The sequence below is a fragment of the Sus scrofa genome, chromosome 10, assembly GCF_054392235.1.
Source record: "Sus scrofa isolate SSC_HxYL_T2T_F1_AM1 chromosome 10, Sscrofa_HxYL_maternal_Yorkshire_Landrace_v2.0, whole genome shotgun sequence".
In the NCBI taxonomy this organism is placed as follows: Eukaryota; Metazoa; Chordata; class Mammalia; order Artiodactyla; family Suidae; genus Sus; species Sus scrofa.
Genome location: NC_139392.1, coordinates 3,403,953 through 3,422,179, shown reverse-complemented (window position 1 = coordinate 3,422,179; position 18,227 = coordinate 3,403,953). Strand labels below are relative to the sequence as shown.

Genomic DNA, 18,227 nt, shown 5'->3' with positions numbered 1-18,227 from the left:
CCCTGCTACTTCGATGCTTGGCAGGAAAACCCCTTGAACATTCCACTGCACAGATCTAATAAAATTGTTCGCTATCCGATCACACCGGGGTTGAGGTCACCTACTCGTCCTTACCAATCAAACCGTTTAAATCGTGCTACAGCAGGACAATTTCTGAAGAATTTAGCAAATTAAGCTCCTTCAAGCAAACTGTTAACCTAGCCTTCCCTCCACCCCCACCTCTCCTTTTTGCCAAGTAAATGTTCTGGTAAATTCTAGGCCGACTAAGAATGACTCATGAGGAAATCCTGCATCTTTGCATTCTTACACTAAAATGACAGCTGCGAGGTCCTGGTGTTTCCCTCTACGTCCTGAGAAGGAGATCTGTGACTTCCCCGTGTGTTCCCTAAGGACAAGCAGCCAAGGACTCCAGAGGAGGAGCACGCAACCCCAAGGACCGACCCAGCCTCGTGTGTGTTGGTGACTAAAACTGCACACCCAGGTAAAGCACTTCTTCTCCTGTTCCTTCCCCTGACCGACGATGTCCCTCCCAAACGTTCTCCAAGTTGTCCAGGGAAGCTGCAGAGCAGGTCACACCGCCCGCCCCTGCGCCGCCCCCCCTTCTCCCTTTCCTTCCGCCAATGAATCGGTGCCGCAAAGAGGAGCAGGTGAGCATCTCCCCGCGGCCTCAGTTTACAGACCAAGAAAGGAGGCGCGGGGAGAGGGTGTGCGCTCCAAAAAAAGAGGGAACACATCCGAATTCAAAACCGAGTAACTGCACTCAGGTTCCCAGCAAGTAACCTTGACCTGCTGGGGACTCCCCCCTCCCTTTGGGGTCCGGAGCAAGTGCGCGTGGGGGAGGGGACGGAGGCGAGGAGGGGGAGGGGCGGGCGAGCGCCCCGCGGGGCCTGCAGCCAACCCGCCCCACGCCTCCCAAGCTCTGCCACCCCGCCGGCCGCCCCAAGCCGGCAGAGGCCTCCGGCGGCTGCCCGAAGGGAAACTCCTCGGCCCCCACCAGCAGCCCCAGCGCCTCGCCGCGGGGGGCTCGCCTGCGCACGACGCTGCGGCCGCAAACGTCAGCGGCGCCCTCCCTTCCAGACCCTTCGGCGGTGCCCGGGACTGCGCAGACTCCGCCCCAGGCCCGGAGCCAGCCGGCCAATCGGCACCCGCTGAAGGCGGGCCCAGCGTCGTGAGGCGCCGCCCACGAGCCTCCGACTCTTATAAATACCGCGGCGCGCTCCTGGCAGCAGAGAGCGGGCACCCGGGAGCGTAGACGATAATGCAAAGTGCTATGTTCCTGACTGTCCATCACGACTGCGGACCCATGGACAAGAGCGCAGGCACCGGCCCCAAAAGCGAGGAGAAGCGGGAGAAGATGAAGCGGACCCTGTAAGTACGGCTTTCTTCTCTCCCCTGCCAGCCCCGCGGACCTAGCTGTCCCGGGCGGCTGCAAACGCGGTACATCCGCGCTTGGCTTCCACCCTGGAGCGGTGCCTCCATCTCTGCAGGGGAAAACATTGTGTAAAAGATACACTTGCTAGGTAGGGTTAAATCTATGTGGTGGGTCCTTTGTGATGTAACCGAAGGACTCGAGGGTAGAGTCGAGGAACTGCGGCAAATTCGTGATGCAGAGGCGGTGGTAGATGAGCTGAGGAATCGCAGGTTGGGTTTTTATCTCCCCGCATCGAAAATGACACCAGAGAATCCTGCAGCCCAGGCGCGTCCCCAGCATTCGTACGTTGCATTGTAAATTCTCATCAACTTACACAGCTGCTGGGATGGAAATATTTTTGCTAGCTCTGAATATATTATTTTAAAATCTTTTTTTTTTCCAGTTGAACAACAGATCTCACCCACCCAGCACTAAGGAACAAATAATTGTTCTGCATCATCTGGTTAAAATGGGTGTTGTAGTTGCGATCACACACGCGCGCACACACGCACACGCACCTCACCTCATTGTTCACAGCTTCTAGAGTGGTCCAGATCCTCCTGCTCTAAGGGTGGAAGGGAAATACCCATGGCTGGCTCCGGGCAGTTCCACTGTCCGTTTCATCAAGTGTGAAATGTCTCAGAATTGTAATTAACATTGCAGAACTGCTGCTGCCTTTTGTGGGCCAGAAATAGCATCTGCCTTTTGAACTATGCCAGCTAAATTCATTAAATACCCTATAATTGTAGGTTATCCTACGCGTAGTTATAAAACTAGCAGTTATGTTCAGATGAGTAGATGAAACTGTTCCAGGCATAGGTGCTGGGTTTATATTTTAAAGGGGTAAGACTGACTTGAAGGAGGACTGTTTTGTCTTACTTCGTTGTCTGTAGCTACTGGGAGTGACTTTATTTGGTTTAAAAAAAAAAAAAAAAAAAAAAACCTTTAGCTGCAGTGGTGTGGCCATTTCAAGTGTTGGCACTTAGTAAAAGTCTTTTTTTTTTTTTTTTTTTTTTCTTCTTTAAGATTAAAAGATTGGAAGACCCGTTTGAGCTACTTCTTGCAAAACTCCTCCTCTCCTGGGAAGCCCAAAACCGGCAAGAAAAGCAAACCGCAAACCTTCATCAAGTAAGTTGAAAATCTCAGTCCTTGCAAAGCTAGGCCACCAGCTGCTGAACAGAAGGGGGAAACAGACAGGTGTGAGCTGACATGTGACCGTCTCTTGCAGGCCTTCTCCTGAGGAAGCACAGCTGTGGGCAGAAGCATTTGATGAGCTGCTAGCCAGCAAATGTGAGTTAACCCCTTGAATTTGGTCCTTTTCAAGGAGCCCAAGCGTCTAGAAAGGAGGAGCATCCGGCCCCAGGGAGTTTGACTTTACTGTCTCCAGCATCTGAGGCCTGTTTCTTCCCCCGCCGTTTCCCGGGGATTATCCCTGGAAACGCAGGGCTTATTCACTCCAGGTGGGACGCAAAATCAGCGCCAAACTGGAATGGCCCTTGGTGTAAGCTTGAGCCAGCTTTTCCATTGCATACAGTGTTCTCAAGAGGCTTAGTTCACACAGAGAACCAAAGCTCCCCCGTAAACGGCTGGGTCAACAGCAAAGCTGAGCACAGCAGGGCGCCACCTTAAGCATTTTGCAGACTGGCATCTTCGTCTCTGAAGAGCTCAGTTCTAAAGCGGGAGTGAAATCTAGAAATCTTGCTTTCATCTAGAGATAAGAAAATTAGGGGGCCAGGGCCAGGGAGGCCTAGGAGAAAAGTGAAGGGATTATGAGGTCCCTCAGTTCACGTTCTTCATGCTTCCTCTCCTCTGCCCCCCAGATGGTCTTGCTGCATTCAGAGCTTTTTTGAAATCTGAATTCTGTGAAGAAAATATTGAATTCTGGCTGGCCTGTGAAGACTTCAAAAAAACAAAGTCACCCCAAAAGCTGTCCTCCAAAGCCAGGAAAATATACACTGACTTCATAGAAAAAGAAGCTCCAAAAGAGGTAAGGAGGAAAAAAAAAATGTCCTTGTTTCCGTATCTGTTGAACATTCTTAGCACCAGAGTGAAACGAAAGAATAGAAGAGTCCTCAAGCTAAAAGGAGGGGTAAATATTTTCCCCTCTGGCTTTCAGCGAGATGAATGACCTTTCTACGGGGGCGGCTGGGGCACCTCTTCCGCCCCTCATGGTTTTGGAGGTCTTTTGCTTGTTCATTTGCTTTCATGTATCGCATAGACGTCAGTCTCCACCTCTGAATATGCAGTAAACCGCTATTTTTGTTTCATTTCAGATAAACATAGACTTTCAAACCAAAACTCTCATTGCCCAAAACATACAAGAGGCTACAAGTGGCTGCTTTACAACTGCCCAGAAAAGGGTGTACAGCTTGATGGAGAACAACTCTTATCCCCGTTTCTTGGAGTCTGAATTCTACCAAGACTTGTGTAGGAAGCCGCCGCAGATCACCACAGAGCCCCATGCCACATGAGATGGAAACGGGAGCCCCGCAACGAGGACATTGCTTTTTTTCTTTTTGTTTCCTAAGGGGAAAGGCTGTCACCTGCCGAAAAGACTGACCTTGAATTCAGCCTGGGTGTTGAGGAAACATCACTCAGAACTATTGATTCGGAGTTAGTGAGTCAGGAAGCCAGGAGCAGTCTAGGAGAAGCCGGCACTGGGACAGCTTCCAGAACTGATGGAGCACAGGGAGGCAGTGGCCAGGATGTGGCGTGTCTCACGCTGGGAAAGCAGGCACGCGAGACTGAAGGGTGACAGTGTAACGCTATGGTCCAAGAGCACTGAAAATCAATAGGTCTGGGATTATGTGGCCTTAGCTAGCTGGCTGTACATACTTCCCTAACTCAGTCCTTGTCACCCCAGAGTGGTTTAGTGGTAGCTTTTTAGTCCTAGGTGCCATGTTTACTCTGTACAGGGGTCTCGACGTTCTTACGACTACAGGTCCTCAGTACTGGCCCGCGTGACTCTAAACCTGAAACGGTCTGTGTTTAAATGGTCAGTTGCTGTGTGTCACAGGATGAGTGCTGTGGTGTAGAAAGCGACAATGTCCGTGAGGAGTGCCAAAAACTGTCCTGATGGCAGCTACACTTTGACATGGTCTTTGAAGACTTTTAATAAATTTATTTTGATAAATACCATTATTGAATATTTGGTCCAGATGTGGATTGGGGTTTGGGTTTGTTCGGGTTTTTTGGTTGTTTTTTTTTTTTTTTGTAATTTAAATATGGCACATACAAGTTAAAGTGTCTATTCTGTGGCAAAGAAAAGGTTTCCATTGATGGGCCTGTTGAGTGAGAATCAACAGTCCTGGGAACTGAGAAATGAGAGTTTCAGGGAAGACATACTCCCATCTCTACAGGGCTTTTGCAGGTCTAAGGCGGTCCAATCACATCCTCGGAACCACCCTGGCATCAGGCGCTCTCATGCCGTCTTGTAAAAATCAAGCGTGTTACCCAAAGAACAATGGCTTTAAGGCATTTCATGAGTATCTGTTAAGGATCAGCTAAAAATGAGAAAATGATGTAAGAGACAAAACACCAATTTGTTGTTGTTGTTGTCTGCTGTCTTTTGAGGGCCACACCCGCAGCATCTGGAGGTTCCCAGGCTAGGGGTCAAATCGGAGCTGTAGCCACCGGCCTACGCCAGAGCCACGGCAACATGAGATCCAAGCCACGTCTGCAACCTACACCACAGCTCACGGCAACGCCAGATCCTTAACCCACTAAGCAAGGCCAGGGATCAAACCTGCAACCTTATGGTTCCTAGTTGGGTTTGTTTCCACTGCGCCACGACGGGAACTTCCCAAATCACCGAAATTATTCATGTAACTAAGTTGCTCAAACAAAGAAAACAGCCAAGGGAAAGTAGGCCTGCCTTTGGGTTTCCAAGTTCCCCTGCAAGGCACTGGCCTGCGATTCCAAGATCTGTCCCTGAAATCGTGGACGTCCATGGTGGATCCATCAAAAGCAGAACCTCCCTAGTTCATTTGGCCTGGAACGAATCTGGTCATGTTACTGCAGCTGATGATGAAGGCGAGAAGCCCACTTTGGTGGCTTGGACCTAATCTAGCAGTGTGCTCTTCCCCTAGCTGAGAGAGACCTTGAATCTATTTCCCAAACTGGCTCTTTAGAAAAGGAATACCCTTCTCCAGCAGGCGGCATTTTCAACCTCCTTGACGACAGTTCTCATGTGGCAGAGGAGGGGTGAACCTCCTCTTGGAAACCCTGAGCCCACACAATGATTTCTCACAGCTCTGTGGCCCTGGGAGAACCATCTTCCCCGGCTCCTCAGTTCACACCTGCGTCCCCCTGGTTCCCGGGAGGGAGTAAGGGGCTTCAGAAAGTGTAAAGCATTGGTGGGGGGCACCCCCGAAGCACATGGAAGTTCCTGGGCCAGGGATCAAATGGGTGCTAGAGCTGCAGCAACACTGGATCCTCAACCCACTGTGCCCGGCTGGGGGCCAAGCCTGCTCCACCACAATGTTGGATCCTTAACCTGCTGCACCACTGCGTGAACGCCCGTCAAGCATTTTTTTAAATGCATTTATTCTGATGTGTCAGGGGAAAAATTGACCTCCCACAGCTTAAATACAATTTTCATTGTGCTCGCACTAATTTTCACCTTTAGCCGACTTTCTGAAACCAAGAGGCACAAACTCCATGAGAGGAGATTTTCATTTGTTAACTCCTAGGTCACCAGCAGCCAAAACACATACCGGATGTGCCATACACAGCAACAGAATAAAATTCCAAAGGGTCAGTAAAAGAGAGATTTCTCTGGAAAATAAATGGGTTGGTTCTGCAGATGCCTTCCTTTGGAAACAGTTTGGGCCGACAGAGAAACCCAGGAGTCAGGCCATGTATCCAATTTGTCAAAAGTCCTATTTCTTTGACTTCAAGTCTCTCTCCTGCCTGCTTTCTGTCACCCCCCAATCAAAGATGCCACATCTGCTCGGGCAACTGCCACGGCCTCCACCCACCTGCATGCATTCGCTTTCGCCACTACGGTGTGTCCCCTGCTTTTTAACTCCAGCAATCCTCTCAACACAGAAACCTGATCTTGCCTCCTGTTGCTTATAAACCCATGACAGGTTTCCCAAACAATCCGGACAAAGGCACGATCCCTCCTAGGGTCTAACACCTGCATGTCTGACCCCTTCTTCCATTCACCCTTGTCTCCGCCACTGGGCTCTCTGCAGGCTCACCAGGCTACTTCCATTCCCCTGGTCCCACAGGCACATTACAGTCCCCTGCGCCGAATGAAGCTTTAGCTCCTATGCATCATTCAGAGGTCAGCGCAATTGTCACGTCCTCAGGGAAGCCTTCCAAGCCTTCCCTGACCTCCTCGCCCGGGTCAGATCCCCTTTCGACATTCTCATAGCACCAGCTTCTCTAATTTAGCATGCGTGGTGGAATTCTCATTGATTTGTAAGATAATTCGTAATTCTCTCTTCTCCCCCTGGACTGTGTCTTCACAGGACTTCATGTCTTTTTCGGCTCCCTGCTGAACTCCAGCACCCTGCCTGGCACACACACCCTGCCTGGCACATCATGCCAGCTGCATAAGTCACTGCCGAATGAATGAATGAATATTTAAAAACGCTTAAAGTTTGATCAAGCAGAAAGTATCCGGCAAGGCACAAGGAACGAAGGACAAGGTTTTAAAAGCCCCATTTCCTCCCACATCTGAAAATATGCGCAGAGATTTTTTTCTTAGCAAAAAGAAATATCTCTTTCTCAGCATGATCTTTCCAACTTTTGACATTTACTGAAAGGAGACGCCAGGCTACAGTCACTAAAAGCAGGAGTTCTGACTTTTGCAGGGCTGCTCAGTCAGGTGGTATCTCCCAATGTTCTTTGTGGAGAACAAGCTGAAACAGATCTACGATTAGAAACCACACACGCCTCCACAAAGAAACAAGACTGACTGTTCCCGTCCCTCGGAGTTCGTCCACTTAGGATCCACAGTCCATTCATTGTGGGGACATGTCATTTGCCATATATTTCATCTGAGGAATTTTTTTTTAAGGACAGAAATGAATTTATTTGCAGACAAGAAACAGGCTCACAGACTTCGAAAAGCATGGTTACCAAAGGGACAGGGGGAGAGGGAGGGGCTGGGGGGCTGGGATTGGCAAATGCACACGGAGGCCTGTGGCACGACTGGCCGACGGGGCCCTGCTGCAGTGCACCGGGAGCCGTATCCCGCAGTCTGCGGTGACCCGTGCGGGCAAAGGGTCTGAACGGGAACGGATGTTTCCATGCGAATGACTGACTCACTCTGCAGAAATGACGACGACCCCTAAACCGGCCACATCGCCATCAAAGGACTTTCTTAAAAGAAATGGTCGCCTGTCGAGAAGGAAAGAAAGGGAAAGGCGGGAAGGTGCAAAATCACAGTCAAACCTCGCTTGATTTTTCTCAAAAACAGATTTCAGTAAGATCAGCCAGCCCAGTCCTCAAGCTCGTCACTGTCACGGTCCCCTCGACTGGACCTTCATAGGTCAGATCCCGTGTCCTGCTTCTCATCTGTGCCCAAGACTCTCTTTGGCCATATTTGGACATGCAGAAGTTCCTGGGCCAGGGATCAAACCCGCACCACAGCAGGGACCTGAGCCGCAGCAGCTGACAATGCCGGATTCACATACAGTATGTGAACTCTCTGCAGTCTCCCAAATCAAGATAAACCCTGTCTAAGGCTAAAACTTCTCCAGCATGTGGCCTTTCTCTGCCCAGCCAAACTTATTTCTCACCACTGACTCCAAACATGCAATGCTGAATTTTCTTTTCATTTCTTTGTTTCTCTTGACTTTTTAGGGCCACACTCAAGGCGTTATAGAAGTTCCCAGGCTAGGGGTTGAATCAGCCCTGCGGCTGCCAGCCTACACCACAGCCACAGCCACGCAGGATCTGAGCCTCATCTGTGACCTACACCATAGCTCAAGAGGCACAAACTCCATGAGAGGAGATTTTCATTTGTTAACTCCTAGGTCACCAGCAGCCAAAACAACACATACCGGGTGTGCCATACACAGCAACAGAATAAAATTCCAAAGGGTCAGTAAAAGAGAGATTTCTCTGGAAAATAAATGGGTCCAGATCCTTAACCCACGGAACGAGGCCGCAGATCGAACCTGAGTCCTCCTGGATCCGAGTCCAGTTCCTGACCACTAAGCCACAAGGAGCTCCAACGGCAGATTTTCTCACTGTTTTCCTGAGAGATGTTATTTTTCTCCTGTTATTAGATCAAATTGTCCCCCTTGCTTAGAATCGCCCTTTCTTCCCTTCGATTTTCAAGGCTCAGATCAAGAGTCACTTTTATAAAATACTGCCAAGGCAATGTCAGTCTTCTCTTCCAACTAAATGGCGAATAACTGGACCATTTTGGTTTATGCTACCTACTCTTTGGATTAACTAGTAAAGTTCCAGACATGGAAGACATGCAGTGCCCCTGGCTCATGGATTAATTACTTAGCTCACTGACTGATTGATCAAACTCCTCAGTTAAAAAAAAAAAAAATGCATGCAGAGATATAAAGGATTTCAGGCACATTTGCTAAACTCATTTGCAAAACAATCTTTTTTCAGGAGTCAACATAGCCTTTTTATATTTGCCTTTACATTTTTTCCTTGCAAATTTAAAAGAAGAACAAAAAACAACTAGCAACTATGTGGATCTTGGATAAGATCCTAACATTAGGTTTTCTCAAATCCCACATTCATCAGATATTTATACAGTTTAAAAAGCACACTGACCTATATGGAAACTCCCCGTAAGTGAGGCTGCATGTTTGTTTAGCTGTTGTATATCTTAGACATGCACAGACGTCACACCAAGTCAAAATAAAGAAAAAGAGAAGTGGGCCAAAAAGGAGCGTAAGAAGAAACTATGTGCTGCTGGCTGCTTTGGGATAAGAAGGGAACTGATTTTTTTTTTTTTTTAATGCATTTGCAACTTTCAGTCTCATAGACTTACCCCCACTTCCAGCCCAAGCTCTCCGTCTTTAGCTTCAGAATGCAACTACAGCTAATCTACGCTGGGTACATTTTTCAACTACAATATTGAAAGAACTAAAAAAACCATGCAGTTTATGTGAGCCATGGTGCAGTCTGAGGAAGACCAGACATAAAGCTTTGGTTTGAAAAGCAGGTGGTACTTAGTAGACCATTGCCCTGTTTATAATACAAAAACGGGGAAGTTTACAGTATTAAATCCCCATTTGGCACAAAGCTGTGCCTTTGCACAGAGAGTGCTTTCTTCCAGAAGTGGCCCCTGAGCACGGCAACCCAGATGTCAGGACTTTTAAGTTCTACCTCTCCCTAATTTCTTCTACTTCTGTTTTCAGATTCCAGAATTCTCCAAAGCCTTCTACAAAAGTGCTAGTAAAGATGACTAGCATTTTAGGAGTGGCTGTGAACACCAATTTCACTTGGTCTTAGCCAAAAGGCTGAGAAGCGACTGCTAACACTCATTTCAGAGGGAAAAAAAATGTAATAACCCATCTGCTATGGAAAGTGCTACTATTAGTAAAGTATCTCTGAGATAGTTTTTAATCCAGAAAAATGTAGAGAGAACCTACAAACAGCACTGAACACAAAATCCCTAAAGTAGTGCTGTCCAATAAAAAGATAATATAATACCCACTACATGTCATTTTAAGTCTTATAACCAAATGAAAATATGTAGACAAATAAAATTAACTTATTTATCCTACATTACCCAGAATATTCAGAATATTATCATTTCAGCATGTGATCCAGATAGCTCATTATAAAAGAGAGATTTTATATCCTTTTTTCTTATTAAGTCCTCAAAATCTGGTGTCAGTTTTACGCGTATAGCACATCCAAATCACAGCAGCCACATTCCAAGGGCTTACAGCCACATGTGGCCAGTGGCTTCTCACTGGCAAACGTAACTGTCAGGGCCGAGTCTGAGGTGAGAGATTACAAACCAGAGTCAATTTACCCCTTGTCTCATTTCTTCCCGATCCCCAGAATACGCTGCATAGCCAGCGGCCCTCAAAATTCTTTACCACCTTTGCTGCTTTTCATTAGGAAAACCGCCTTCTGTTTGCTGCATAAAAGCAGTCAAGCTAGATGGCCTGAGGTGAAACCCCACCTCCATCTCTTACTGGTTGTATGACAACTGTGGACAGAGCATGAAAACTCTTCATCTCTCTTGCTGTCGCTCATCTACAAAACAACACATGAATAGATCCCCTTACAGGCTTCTTGGCTCTTTTAAATCTTTTTCAAAAAAAAAATGGGTTGATACCTGTCAAACGCTTATGAGAGGGCTAGCGAATGATGTTTAATAGCAACATTATTTCTTTAAGAGTTAGCTGTTAACACTACTTTGCATGGTTTTTCAGACATGATGGAGATGAGTAAATATCACCGGCTGGAAGACCCCTAGGAAAATCCTGACTTGGAAGAAGCAGCTTCTCAAGGGAACTGACCCCTCTGCGCATCCGAATTAGAATGAGGACTCAGATTAGAACGCAGCTTTCCCTCATTCAGCAGTACTTAGCCAGGTGCTCAACTGAGCATCGCACAAGATGCTGTCTCTGCTGCAGTGCATTTCCACTCTCTTTTCCTTGCATACATCCGTCCTTAGGGTGACGTTTGTCTGCAAGCAGCCGAACACGCCCATCGTTTTGGCTTTTGCAAAAATACAGACGTTCAAAGACAGGGTTACAACCCCAGTCATCGTGCAATCCGAACTCCCCCTGGGATCCGGCAGTGTTCCTCTCAGCCTTCCTCTAGCTTCAGTTCTGTCCGCAGACTGGCTTCTGCCAGGGTCACAGAATGACTGCCACTAGTGAGGGGAGTGATGGAGACAAAAAGGCAGCTCCGCCAGCTGCAGGGAAAACGGTGTCTACTGGGGGCAACCCGTAGTGGTGCAGAGCAGAAACCGCGCACTGATCGGCTTAAGGCTGGGTTTTCTAAGCATCTTTAGCAAAGGAGTGGAATCATCACCCAGATCCAACACCACTCTCTGGTCCAGGAGGGAGCGTGTGGAGGGCTGAGGTGGGTGGCTGAAGGAGAGGAGGGTGGTGTCTGTCTGTTTGATTTGGCTTTTTAGGTCCGCACTCACAGCACATGGAGGTTCCCAGGCTAGGGGTCACATCGGAGCTGCAGCTGCCCGCCTACACCACAGCCACAGCAATGCCAGATCCAAGCCACATCGGCGACCTACACCACTGCTCGCTGCAACGCCAAATCCTTAACCTGCTGAGCAAGGCCAGGGATCGAACCTTCATCCTCATGGATGCTAGTCAGATTCGTTAACCACAGAGCCATGACAGGAACTCCAAAATTAGGTTTTGTTAGTTAGTAAGGAGGAACTGAAACTGTGTGGCTAGTCAACAGTGTCTATCACACACTGCTAAAAAGGAATTTAGATTCCTGCAATTGTCCTAAAGTCACTGAAGACTCAAAAGGTAGCTGGCGAGAAATGAAATTTAGGACATGCATGATTTTTATCCCAACTGCATGGTCTGCTGTGTTTATCAGTTCAGCCTTGTCTGAAAAGTGTTAAATGAACAAATACATTTAAGACAAGGAATAGATTTAGAAATATGATTGCAGCTCTACTTCTTACAACATAATTTCCTAGTCTATTGCCTGTTCTCTTGGAATTAGTTTTTCCTTTCCAACTCACCCTTACATATGGAAGTCAGATTATTTTTCATGAACGCCAACTTGCCCATATACCATCTTTCATTCAAACAATTTCAGTGCTTTCCCATGTCCAAAGGAGCACAGAAAGAGCACTGGAGGAGTTCTCTTGTGACAGAGAGGGTTAAGGATCCAGTGTTGTCACTGCAGTGACGGAGGTTCTGTCCCTGGCCTGGGAACATCCATATGCTGTAGGTGAGACCAAAAAAAAAAAAAGGCTAGATCGGAGTTCCCACCGTGGCTCAGTAGCAACAAATCTGACTAGTACCCATCAAGTCGCAGATTCAATCCCTGGCCTCCCTCAGTGGGTTAAGGATCCAGCGTTACTGTGGCTGTGGTGTAGGCCAGCGGCTGCAGCTCCAGTTCAACTCCTAGCATGGGATCCTCCATGTGCTGCAAGTATGGCCCTAAAAAGACAAAAAATTAAAAAAAAAAAAAACTATTAAAAGAAGTACTAATTCAGAAAGACTTACGTAAGTCATTTTAAAAAAACCTAAGAAAAAGAAAGAGCACTAAATAGGAAGTCAACAGAATAAGATTTCTAGTCATTTAGCTACCTAGTTTCCCCATCACCAGAAAATAAATAAATAAATAAACGAGGAGTTCCCGCTGTGGCACAACAGGATTGGCAGCATCTACGTAGTGCCAGAATATAGGTTCGATCCCTAGCCTAAACAGTGGTTTAAGAATCCATCATTGCCACAGCTGAGGCCAAGGTCACAACTGCGGTTTGGATCTGTCCCTGGCCCGGGCACTCCATATGCCATGGGAGTGGAGGAATGAATGAACAGTTAACCCTTCACCTCTGGACACCTCTGCCACTTCATCTTTAAGGGAGCCGACGGGATCTCAAAAATCTCTCCCAGCTCCAAAGTCCTGCTTGGCTTTGGACATTTCCTGCACTTTTCCCCTCCTGCAACCACTTTAACCTTCCCTCCCAACAACCTGACATCGAATCACTGCCTTAATCCCTCTGCTCTCCTCCTTATCCCCATGAACAAAGCCACCATCATCTCACTCGTACCCACCTGTGGAGGAGGCTCCCTCCTCCACGTACGCTATGCCCATGCCATAGATGCTTCAAGACCTAGCCCACATCCCTTGGCACACAGTTTATTCATCTCTGCATCTAATTTCTCATCCAGCCAATATGCACTGAGAACCCACTCTGTGCCAAGCACCACAGACACCACGTTGAAGAAGACAGAGAGGTTTCCTGCCCCTGGATCTTACATTCCCCTGGGGTCAACATACAATGAACAAGTAAACAAGATAATTCCAGATTATGACAAATGCTTACCAAAAAATAATGATGGAAGTGGTGAGACAGGGAAGAGCCTGGGTGGTGTGGGAAGATGCATTTTAGCTGTGCAGTGTTGTCAGATGCTCTCTGACTGTGTAATGACCAACAGATTAACTGAATGAAAGCCTCGTTCGACTTTGCAATTACAAATCCTCTTTGAATAAAACGGACCTAGAACTTATGGTAGCTAAGCTTTCTATTAATTCCAAATGTTTACGCATAAGAAAAAGAATCTTTTCATCAACATGTTACATTCGGTTTTTTTAAAGATCTAAAAAATAAAACCCCCTTGACATATTTCTCAAATCACTAAAGATACCAGGTTTCTTCAAATTTTTTGCTACTGTTACTTTGATACCCCAGGCAAATGTTTCTAGAGAGTTTTGACCTTTTGGCGATTTTTTTTATAGTTCACTTCTGCAGGTAGCACCCTGCTTCTTTTCCTGGTACCCAGACTTTATCACTCACTTTATTCACTGAGGAAAAAACCCACCACTATATACACTTTTTGGGGGCAGGGGGGAGCTGCACACATGGCATGTAGAGGTTCCTAGGCTAGGGGTCAAATCCAAGCTGCAGCTGCAGGCCTACGCCATAGCCACAGCAACTTGGGATCCGAGCCACATCTGCAACCTACATCACAGCTCATGGCATATGCTGGATATTTAATCCACAGAGCGAGGCCAGGGATCGAACCTGCATCGTCATGCATACTAGTCAGAATCGTTTCCACTGAGCCACAATGGGAACGCCTATATACACTTCTTATGAAAGTCGGAAACCTCAGCCATTCACATTACTGAGTTACTAAATGCCAGAGATTCTCCTCACAGCTCTACTCCTTAAATTTACAACCTGAAGACATCAATAAAACTGGAAAATAAAATGAAATAGGAGAGAAAAAAAAATGCACCTGAAAACAACCAACAACAAAAGTATTCTAAGTAGTTCCAAGGGAGTACTGTGTCTCAAATTTTTTTTTAATCTGGAGAAAGCCATAATTGAAAAAGATACATGCACCCCACTGTTCACTGCAGCTCTATTTACAACATTCAAGATATGGAAGCTACCTAAATGTCCATCAGCAGAGGAATGGCTAAAGATGTGGTATAGACAATGGAATATTACTCAGCCATAAATTACTGGCCAATGGGGATCTGCTATACAGCACAGGAGAGTCTACCCAGTATTTTGTGATGATCTGTATGGGAAAAGAATATGAAAAAGAACAGATGTGTGCATATGTATAACTAAATTACTTTGTTGTACAGAAGAAATGATCACACCACTGTGAAACAACTATACATCAATAAAACTTTAAAAAATGGGGGAAAATACATGGTGCTTACATGCAACGGAGTACTACTCAGCCATAAAAAAGAACAAAATAATGCCATTTGCCGCAATATGGATAGACCTAGAGATGATCATACTAAGTGAAGTAAGTCAGAGAAAGGCAAATATCCTATGAGATCATTAATAAGTGGAATCTAATAAAAATGATATAAAAGAACTTATTCACGAAACAGAAACAGACTCAAAGATTTCAAAAGCAAACTGATAATGACCAAAGGGGAAACACTGGGGGGAGGGCTAAATTAGGAGGATGGGATTCACCTATATGAACTATTATGTATATAAAATAGATAGATAACAAGAAGCTACTTACAGAACAGGGAAATCCACTCAATACTGTATAACAATCTATATGGGGAAGGAATCGGAAAAGGAATGGGTATGCATACATATGGATAATTGATTCACTTTGCTATACACCTGAAACTAACACAACATCGTAAGTCAACTGAATGCCATAAAATTTAAAAAAAATTTTTTTACACAAAAACAGTGTACCTTGGGGCAGGTCCTCACCCTCTCTCCCCTGGATTCTTGACTACAGCTTTTCCTGGAAGTTCTCCCATCTCCTGACTGGACACTCTGAGTTCATACTAAGAATGGAGTGGAAAGAGGGTGGAGAAGAACGAACCATTAGACTCTAGCTGTTATCTGGATTCCACCATTGGAAGGGCTCAGGCTCTGCCCTGGTACTCCCCCCCTCAGACTGGTCTCCTGCTTGCACTTTGTATCAAGCTCATCCATGGTTTTGAGAAGTCTGAGAAACACAGCATGCACTGTACCTACCCACTGGGCTGGCCCTGGTAGGCCTTCGCGTTTGTCGACACCCCTTCCCTCCTAAAACTCAAGCCAGATCACTTCACCTCTCCACCCAGGAAAGCCTGTTCACACCCCATGTTGCTTATACATTCAGCTCCCCATCTTGTAGCAGGCTCTTCTCATCCTGGCTCCATTACTTCTCCAGCTTGCTTTCAGTTTCCTAAAGGATTCTCCTCACTGCCTCCAGGGCACCTGGGCCCCGTACCAATCGGATATCTCAACCTTCCCAGAGAGCTTGAGCTTCTCCTGGGCTCCAGGCCCAGGCCTGGCATGTACTGTTTCCTTGCCTGAAATGCCCTTCTTTCCTCCTCTGATTGAGATTTCCTTACTCCCTCTCCAAATCCCTGATAAAACTTCAGTTTCTTTAAAATCTCACTGACACACTCCAGGCAGGGCGAACTCTTCCTTCTCTGATCTCCCACGTTACTTTGTTCTCACCTCCATACCGAATTTTTACTGAGATAATATCTATCCCCAAACATTATTGTTTTCTCCTCTGTCCTCACTGGTAGGGACACTCACTTCCCTGTCAATCAGAAGCATTCACACTGCTTGGCAAGACGTAGGATTGTTCCCCCGGAAGAAAGAGTATCCTCTTTACCACTTATGTTTTGAGGTGGTTTTTTGGTAAGCCTGCCTTACTTTCTCTTGCTTTCATGAGGCAAAAACTAAAAGTAAGTCTAAGGGTGAAAAGTGGTCTTGGTTTTCCTTCATCAGAGACTGTCTCGATTTCCACTTCATTCATTCCTGAAGGACATTTGCACTGGGTATAGAATTTGAGGTTGAAAGTTCTTTTCTTTAAGAACTTGGAAAATGATATCCCTTTTAGCCTGCATAGTTTCTTATAAATCTGCCATCATTCAAACTGTTTTCCCCCTATAGATAAGGTCATTTCTCTTGGTACTCAGCAAGATTTTTTTTGCTTTTCTTTTTAGGGCCGCACCTGCAGCATACGGAAGTTCCCAGGCTAGGGGTCAAATCAGAGCTGCTGCTGCCAGCCACAGTCATGGCCGCAGCAACACAGGATCCTTAACCCACTGAGCGAGGTCAGAGATCAAATCCGCATCCTCATGGATACTAGTCAGATTTGTAACGCAATGAGCCACAATGGGAACTCCCCTTTCCGCCCCTTTTTTATTGCATTATATTAATTGCAATATTACTTTAGTTTCAGGTATACCACATAGGATAGTTTTACACACTATCAAATAATACCACGATAAGACCAATTACCATCTGTCACTAAACAAAGTTGTTAGAATATTATTGACCATACTCTCCATGTGTGCATTACATCTCCATGACTTATTTTATGAATGGAAGTTTGGGAGCTCCCGTCATGGTGCAGAGGAAATGAATCTGCCTAGGAACCATGAGGTTGCAGATTCCATCCCTGGCCTCGCTCACTGGGTTAAGGATCTGGCATTGCCTGAGCCGTGGCTCTGGTGTAGGCCAAAAGCTACAGCTTCAATTCGACCCCTAGCCTGGGAACCTCCATATGCCACAGGTGTAGCCCTAAAAAGGACAAAAGAATTAAAAAAAAAAATGAAAGTTTGCACCTTTTAATGCCCTTCACCTATCTCATCTGTCCCTTCCCACCCCTACCTGGCAACCAACCACCAGCTTGTTCTCTATGAGTCTGTTTCTGTTTTTATTCCTTTGTTTTTTAGTTTCCACATATAAGTGAAATACAGTACTTCTCTTTCTCTGACTTATTTCATTTAGCATAAAGTCCATTCATGTTATGGCAAATGGCAAGGTTTCATTTTTAATGGCTAAATAATATTCCATTCTACGTATACAGACTTCATCTTCTTTATCCATTCATCTATCAATGGACACTTAGGTTGTTTCCACATCTTGGCTATTAATAATGTTGCAGTGAACATTGGCGTGCATGTATCTTCTTGAACTGTTTTCTTTTTCTTTGGATAAATACCACAAAGTGAAATAGCTGGATCACATGGTAGTTCTATTTTTACTTTTTTCAAGAAATCCCCATTTAGTTTTAGAAATTTGGCTTTGATTTTTTTTACTTTTTTTTTTTTTGTCTTATTTCTGTGGCTAGAAATTCCAGTACTATGTTGAGTACAAGCAGTAATAGGGGGCGTCCTTTTCTTGGTCCAGATTTTAGCAGGAAGGCTTTCAGCTTTTCTCCATGGAATATTATATTGTCTGTGGGTTTGTCACAGTGGCACCTGACACTTTGTTAAGAGTTTTTATCATGCATGAATATTGGATTTTGTTAAATGCTTTTTCTGCATCCATTGAGATGATCATGTGGTTTTGGTCTTTCCTTTTGTTAACAGGCTGCATCACATTCACTGACTTGCTGTGTTGAACTATCCTTGTAAACTTGGGATGAATCCCACTTGATCATGGTGTGTGATCTTTTTGATGTGGGTCTTTTGGATTTGATTTGCTAAAATTTTGTTGAGAATTTTTGCATCTATACTCAGACTTTGATATATTTTGAGGTGGATTTCTATAGATTAACCCATGTGTATATGTGTGTGGTCCACTCAGCCTCTTGAAAATGTAGGTTTAGCTCTCTTGCCAAATTAGGAAATTTTCAACCATTTCCTTTCAGTCACCTTTTCTCCTTTCAAGGCTCTGATGACACAGATGTTGACTTTCTTGTTATAATCTCACAAA

At 45.8% G+C, this 18,227-nt stretch overlaps 2 protein-coding genes across 9 annotated transcripts in view; one reads left to right on the top strand and one right to left on the bottom strand.

Moving 5' to 3' along the window:
- LOC102166310 (uncharacterized) overlaps window positions 1-18,227 on the bottom strand; it is a 671,646-nt gene that overhangs the window by 529,076 nt on the left and 124,343 nt on the right. Inside the window, exon 4 of one of the 8 annotated variants that reach the window (XR_014817245.1) lies at window positions 9,338-11,231. The exons of 6 other annotated variants lie outside the window; for them this stretch is intronic. The gene's annotated coding sequence lies outside the window, so the exon portion shown is untranslated. Of the gene's footprint in view, window positions 1-9,337; window positions 11,232-12,100; window positions 15,347-18,227 lie in introns of those variants that run through there. One more of the 8 variants, XR_014817246.1, reaches the window with a different exon arrangement.
- On the top strand, window positions 1,243-4,493 carry RGS2 (regulator of G protein signaling 2). The gene is given in 5 exon segments (NM_001044600.1): window positions 1,243-1,368; window positions 2,438-2,539; window positions 2,640-2,701; window positions 3,232-3,398; window positions 3,685-4,493. Coding segments are annotated over 5 exon segments (639 nt in total). The 5' UTR covers window positions 1,243-1,258; the 3' UTR covers window positions 3,883-4,493.